The sequence below is a fragment of the Octodon degus genome, unplaced genomic scaffold (genome assembly GCF_000260255.1).
Source record: "Octodon degus isolate 3935 unplaced genomic scaffold, OctDeg1.0 scaffold00067, whole genome shotgun sequence".
Taxonomy (NCBI): Eukaryota; Metazoa; Chordata; class Mammalia; order Rodentia; family Octodontidae; genus Octodon; species Octodon degus.
The window spans coordinates 7,436,642-7,444,079 of record NW_004524643.1 but is presented as its reverse complement, the minus strand read 5'-3'; the positions used below and the strand labels follow the sequence as shown (position 1 = coordinate 7,444,079).

The 7,438-nt window shown below is 41.4% G+C and overlaps 1 protein-coding gene across 1 annotated transcript in view; it reads left to right on the top strand.

The window, feature by feature from the left end:
• The first annotated feature begins 5,277 nt into the window (after positions 1–5,277).
• Positions 5,278–7,438, top strand: part of Copb1 (coatomer protein complex subunit beta 1) — a 40,430-nt gene continuing 38,269 nt past the window's right edge. The window contains exons 1-2 of the mRNA XM_023719326.1: positions 5,278–5,416; positions 6,289–6,438. Coding sequence (XP_023575094.1) covers positions 6,348–6,438 — 91 coding nt within the window. The 5' untranslated portion in view covers positions 5,278–5,416; positions 6,289–6,347. The remainder of the gene's footprint in view (positions 5,417–6,288; positions 6,439–7,438) is intronic.

Here is a 7,438-nt window from a genome sequence, read left to right as displayed (position 1 = left end):
TTCTCCATCCCTAAATCGCCTTCCCATCTATAAAAGTTCTACCTCTGTTTCCTATTGTATTTTACTTTATTCTCTCATCTACAGTTCCCCTCCACCCTCTTGGTTTTTATTGAGACAGGATATTGCTATATAGCTTGGGCTGGCCTCAAATTCACTATGTAGCCTAGGTCTGCCCTGAACTTATAATCCTCCTGCCTCAGCCTTCTGAGTACTGGAATTATAGGTGTGCACCATCATTCCTGGTTCTCAGTGCTCTGTTACACTAACTTATACTCAGTGATTTTTTCTTCTCCGTTTTTATTTGTATTAGTACAAGTTTGAAGCACATAATCACTACATCCCTATCACCTCTCAGTTCTTTCTTCATCCCCTTACTCTCCCTCGTGCATCTCTTGGTCCCCTTTCCACTGCTGAAAGCTCTCTCTCCATTTCCTATTGTCGGTCTTTCATTTTGCTCTTTATGCTTTAAATTTCTCATATAAGAGAAACTGCAATATTTAAGCTCATGTGTCTGATTTATTTCACCTAACATCGTCTCATGGTGCATCTGTTTTTCTACAAATGACTCAACTGTATTCTTTATGGCAGAGTAGAATTGTGTATAAATGTCACATTTTCTTTATCCATTCATCTATTGGTGGATGTGTAAGACTAACAAGATCAAGCCATTCATGAGTTGTGGTGCTATAAACCATGAGTATGCATGTATCACTAATAACTCACTCTTGGCAAGATACCTACAGGAGGATTGCTAGGTCAAATGGAATTTCTAGTTTTAGTTCTTTCTTTAGGTTTCTCATATAAGAGAAATCATGAAATATTTCACCATCTTTACTTCATTTATTATTAGTTTCAAAATGCACCCATTTTCCTACAAATACCTCAGTTATCATTTGTGGCTGGTAGCGCTCTTTTATACTTAAAGTTCTCCTTTCCACAACAAGGCAAAGTTCATTGTGATGCCTTTATCGTTTCTCTAGTTTGTTATACTCTGTCCCTTATTTAATCTGTGTTGAATAATTATAAAGATTTCTAATACCTTAAAAGTCCTGTCACTTGGTTATAAAGATAGTAATGCACTCAGAATTAATGGAGTGCCCCTCTGAAGGCTGGCATGGTTAGAACTGCATAAAGTGGATTACAGGATTATGGGGCTAGTCCTGACTTAGCATTTAACTATTTAGGACAAGTCTTTTTTTTAGGCATTGGTTTCTTGGACTTAGGAATTTTTAATATATGGCAAGGTCCTTGCAATTCCAGGGGCTACAGGAGGAGGTTAGCTGTGACTGAAAGGTTGAAGGGTTCTTTTAGTGCAACTATTATGTATCTTGATGAAACTGTCTAGAAATAAATATGTAAATGCATATAAAGTGTGAAATCTGAATAGAATAGGAATTCCATGTGGGTTTCCTAGATGTGATATTGTACTGTAATTATGTAAGAGGTTAACATTGGGAGAAACTGGGTGACGAGTATATAGGATCTCAATATTCATGTCACTCTACAATTACCTTGATAAGTAGTGTCTAAAAAAAATAATAATGAGAAACAGGAAAAGGAATATTGTGGGACTGTCCTGCTTCAAGGTTGTATATGGTGAGATTTTTGGACTTATGTGTAAACATAAGTATATAATTCTTTATGCCTATTTTTAAAATATATTCTAATTTTTAAATGTTTTTTATCATATTCTGTAGGAACTTAAAGTTCAACATATCAATACTTGAAAAATACCTGTTCCATATTATGCCTAAGATGTTTGATATGCAGACAGATAGTGAGGTTAAGCTTAACAGCCTAAGTTGTATGGTAATGACAATAAGCTTGTCTTCTGGATGGTTAACAACCTAAATTTGCAGCCCAAAATTAGAGAAAAAGGAGGGCTGCAAGGAAAGCCAACGTTTTTGCCCTAGCCTTCTAAGGTCAATTAAGACTCAGGACATAGGAGAACTTGTACTGTAACATCATGTAACTCAGTAGTGTCCCAAATTTTCTGATCAAGGAGATTATGGGGCCAAAGAGGAAAGTGATCGATGATGTAGAGTGTGCCTAAGGAGAGTCACATGGAGAGAAAACATTCTCTCAGGCTTTCACAGAGAGCACACTGGCCAAGCAATGGCCGTGACTCATCCACATGGCTGACACTGACAAAGGTTCTACAATCTGAGGTACAGGATCTCAGGATAAATCCTGAGGGGATTTGACTGACCTTATCAGACCCTAAAGCTACAACTCTTGTTGCATAGGTCCTGCTTTACGTTGGTCTTAACCATCCAGCAGAAAAGTGTAAAAATGATATATAAGAAGTAAAGCTATGCTGTTATGTTGAGCTGTAGGGGACTCAGGTCAACAATTTCTGACATTGCCAGTGAAGTGGAAGACCCAATACTATTATGGACCACTGGACTCTTTTAGAATATTTTGCTGAGTTTACACACCTATAATATTCAAATAATGGAACTTAACAAAAAAAAGGGGATACAGATGAATGTCCATTTTGTATCTGTGTATTCAAAGTGTTTAGGATAGATATATAGCTACATTCTCTTAATGAATAGAGTGATTTGTTCTAATGGTGTTTGTAAATAGGATAACATGTCCGCATCTTGTATAGCAATTAACCACTAGGAAGAATGTATGCAATGTGTTAATTATTGAAACTCTCCTATCAATTTGATTTGAAACTGTCTCATTGCTATTTGTTTATCAATAAAATTATGGAAAAAATAAAAAATAATAATAATGCACAGCCCCACCACATGACCCAGATGGTTCATAAGTAGGCATTACTCCAGGAAGAGAAAGTGTGTGTCCAGACAAAGATTTGCACAGGAAAGCTGATTAAAACAGCATGATAATAGCCCCAAAGTGGAAACCCAAATGCCCATTTGCATGAGGACTGGATAAGCAGTGGAATACTAAGCAGCACAAAGACGTGAACAAGTGTTACACAGGACAGTGGAGGTTAAGCTCAATCACATTGAACAAAAGAAGTCAAAACAACAAAAAGTTTGTGCCTGTGCTGTTCTTATGTACAATTCTGGAAAATGCCATCTAGTTTATAGTGATAAGAAACAGACTGTTTCACTTGCCTGGCAAGCACAAGGGCCTGAGTTCAAACCCCAGTTCCGCCAAAAAAAAAAAAAAAAGAAACAGACTGTTGTTGGCCCAGAAGCAGGAGTACAAGGAATGGGTAATAAGGGGATATGTGTAGTCTACTTTTCCTAGTGTTGCTAATGATTGTTGTTTTGATTATGATGACCATTTCAAGGTCAAAATTTATCAAATTTTACACTCTAAATGTGAGCATTTATAGTATGTCCATTTATGACACCTTAGGAGACACAGAAAAGCAAAATACAAATGGACCTCATTTCTGCTTGCATTGTTGAATACGAAAAAGTAAACATTTTTAAGAGCTGAAGGGCAGGCCAAATAGCTCAGCGGATTAAAATGCCTGAAATCAGGCACAGGGTCTGGGATCAATTCCTGGGCCTGCTGTGCAGGCCCTGCCCCCAAGGCGTGTTGAGACTGGGCAAAGCGCATGCCTGTAATGCCAGGTCTTGGAAGCTGTAAACAGCTTCCCTACGAGTCTGATTTAGTAGTGAGACTCGTAGGATCACTATGAGTCCAATTTAGTAGTGAGACCCTGAACACCCTGTAGACCTTTCCCTAAAATACAAAAAGAAAAAAAAAAAGAAAGAAAAATGCAAAGAATCAGAGGCACAAAGTATTGTAAGCATGTGGCCTTACAAATGACAAATAGCCAGGCAGGGTGGTGCATGCCTGTTATCCCATCACTCTGGAGGCTGAAGCAGAGGGATTGTTTTGCGTTCCAGACCAGTCTGGGCTACAGTGAGCTCAAGGCCAGCCTAGTGCATATGGAGATCCTGTCTCAAAAAAAAAAAAAAAAAAAAAAAGACATTGACCTTCGTGTTCAGTGTATTGCTTAAGGCTTAAGGCTTCAAGCGTCTATCATTAATAGTTAACTGGTTGGGGGCTGGGGAGATGGCTCAGTGGAATAAGCGCTTCCCTGGCAAGGATCTGAGTTCAATCCCCAGTTCTGCACCAAAAAAAAAAAAAAAAAAAAGTAGTTAACTGATTGGGGAATTAGGGAACATAGGGTGGGATATGGAACTCCAAATGGGCAAAATTTAAGGTTCTGTGCGTGATTAAAGCAGTAACTGGTCTTTGGGGATGGGTAAAATTCTTTAAGAATGACTGTCACCTTATACACATAATTTTTTAAATCTTTTGGGTGCTTAGGAAGGATGACTAAAGGGATCATTATAAATAAAGAGAAGGTGTATCAATGTAATTTTTTTGATATTTAAGCAATTGCAGTCAACTGCAGAGGCAGATTCAAGACAGATGTAAAGAACTGAAATGGATCTTTGTATTAAAACAACGGAGAGGGCCGGGGAGGTAGATCGGTAGAATAAGCGCTTGCCTGGCAAGTGCAAGGGCCTGAGTTCAATCCCCGGTTCCGGGGGAAAAAAAAAACAAAAACAAAAACGGAGAAACCAAAGAGGGGGAGGACAACCAAAGTTAGTTTTCTGACAGTAATTAGTTATCTTCTCAGTTTATTAGGGGCAAGAAAAAATTTTCCTGGGCTTCTAGTTTACAACTCAGGACTCTTCCAATAGACTACACAGCCCAGTTAAATTCTTTCCCTTCTTTCCAAGCACTTCCTCCCCTTGTTTGAATTCCTGTAAGAATAATTTCCAAGTAACTTTTTTTAATTATTATTTTTTTATGAGCAGAATATATTTATTGAGAGAAAGAAAGCTCCTGTCCAAGAGAGGGACAGGAGGGAGGCCGGAGCGAGTAGTTCCCCTGGGAAGCTGTCTCTTCCAGGGACTTTTATAGCGTAAAACCATGTGAGGCTAAGGTAGAGGGAATGGGAACTCGCTTAAGTGGGCAGGAGGTGGGACAAAACTATGGTCAACCAATGGGATTACATATGGGACAGGATCTTTTTCTGTTGGGGGTTGGAATGCGGGATAGGATCTCTTTCTGTTGGGGGTTGGGCTAGTGACTCACTTGTCTTTCCAGGTGATTGATACCTATTTAGAATATCAATCCCAGGTGACTTTTTTTTTAAATAACAGCGTTGATGCTTGGTTTACAGGAAAAACTTAATAAACATGAACCTCTACTCTGCTCTGTGACCTAGCCAACCGCGGGCTAGAGAAGACAGTGCAAATCTGATACACTGGTAGCGCGCAACCGCAGGACGGAGGAGGCTTGTCCGTTCTGAGTCGCCGTAGCTCCTAGCTGGCTGCGGCTCGGGCTCCGGTTGTCTCCGCACCCCCTTCCACGTCAGCCAAGGAGTCGGGATCGGTCGCCGCTCCAGCTGGTAGGAGCCGCGGTAGACTGGTCTTGGGGTTTCCCCAGCCGCTGCCCGCGAAGCCAGGTAGCTGGCCCCGAGCCCTCAATCGCAGAGGCTGCGCAGAGTCGGAAGAACCGGCTCTCCATTGCCGGCAGCCCGGAACCTGAGCGCGTAGGCCGCTCGAGTCGCGGCCTGGCTCGGGACGGCGGGCCGGGGGCTGGGACGCCCCAGCGCGGCCCCACTCTGGCCCGGGTCCTCCCTCTCCCGAGCCCCTGGGCTGGCCCTTGGTGGTCGGGGCTGCTTTGCAGGAGGAAGGGAAGGGAAGGGAAGGGAAGGGAGGAAAGGGAAGCGAAGGGGTGGGTGGCTGGGTGGGGGGTGCGGCTCGCAGGCGGGACGCGGCCGCGGGGTCGGGACCGCGACTGTTGCGGAACAGCGTGGCGCGGAGCCGGCGTGGAGCCGTTCACGCTGTGCGCTCAGAAGTCACCGTTCTGGAACCGGAGGGTGGGGCTGGAGGGCTGTCAGTGTGCCGTGGGCCTTCTGCACGGGAGCCTCAAGTCCCCGGCGGAGTTGAGGGGTGGGGGGAAGTGGGGAATAGGAGGTTAGATACTTAGGGTCAGGCTGGTGTGTCTTATTAAAATGTGTTCTTATGGAAATAATATACATGAAATCTCCTAGTACTTTTTTTTTAGACAGTCTCGCTATGTGTTTCGGGCTGGCCTTGAACTCATTGTGTAACTCAGGCAGGCTGGTCTCGAACTCGCAACACTCTCCTGAGTGCTGGGATTACAGGAGTGTGTCACCGTGCCCGGCTTCTCCTATTACTTTTAAACACATAAATTAGTTCAAGCTTTAGACAGTAATGATTGCTGATGATTTGTGGGATTTTTAGAAAACTTGTAATGATTATTTTTTATTCTTTTGTTGTTTTTCTTTCTTTCTTTTTTTTTTTTTTTTAGATTTTCGGTCGTCTGTCATCCTAAATCCTGTATCAGGGGATCGATTATAACCAGAAACCATGACGGCTGCTGAGAACGTGTGCTATACATTAATTAACGTGCCAATGGATTCAGAACCACCTTCGGAAATTAGCTTAAAAAATGACCTAGGTAAACTTTAAAAATTTTTAAAAATTAAACGAAATAAAAACTGAGCTACCATGTGATATATTGATGCAAGTATACATTGTATGATGTTGCAATTGGTTAAATATATCTATTGCCTTATCTTTTATTTCATTATGGTTAAAAAAAAAACCCAAATCTTTTTATCTAGCTTTTTAAAAATACACAGTACATAGCTATTAACTGTGCTGTGCTGTTCTGTAACACACCAGACCTTTGTGTGTGTGTTTTTGAGACAGGGTCTTGCTGTGCAGTTCAGGCTGGCCTTGAGCTCACTTTGTAATGCTGGCTGCCATCAAACTTGCATCCGTCCTCATGCCACACAACCTGCCTCAGCCTCCCGAGTGCTGGGATTATAGGCATGCTCCACCATGCCCAACTCAGACCTTCTTACTCATACCTAATTGTGACTTAGTACCTCTCAATCAGCCTTTCCAAAAAAAAAAAAAAAATCAGCCTTTCCCATCCCTCTTATCACTCAGTTAAGTTCCTCAGCTTCTGGTAACCATCCTTCTACTCTCAGTTTTGTTTTTTGTACTAGGGATCAAACTCAGTACCTGGCGTGTACCAGGCAGGTGCTTAAACCACTGACTGAGCTATCTCCTGGCTCTTTATGATGATCTTACTAAGTATACTTGTAAGATTTGAGAATAATATGAAAAAAAAAAACTGAAAATTTTCTCATGTATGCTTGATGCTCCTTTATAATTAGAAATGCATAATATTTGTCTTAATTATTTTTGGAATTCTTCAGTAGTCTTACAAGACTTTGCTATGTTCAGATTTGCAATATTATGTATAGCAATAGAATAACATTTCAAGTTAGCTTAGTAGAGCTAAAGAAATGTAATTGCTGGTGTGCTGTATGGTGCTGACAGTTCTCTATGGGCAACACATTGAGAATGTGTATTGGAATATCTTCTTTCATTACATTTCCTGTACTTCACATACAAAGCCCAAAAGGCTTTGTTCCTTGGGTTCCTAC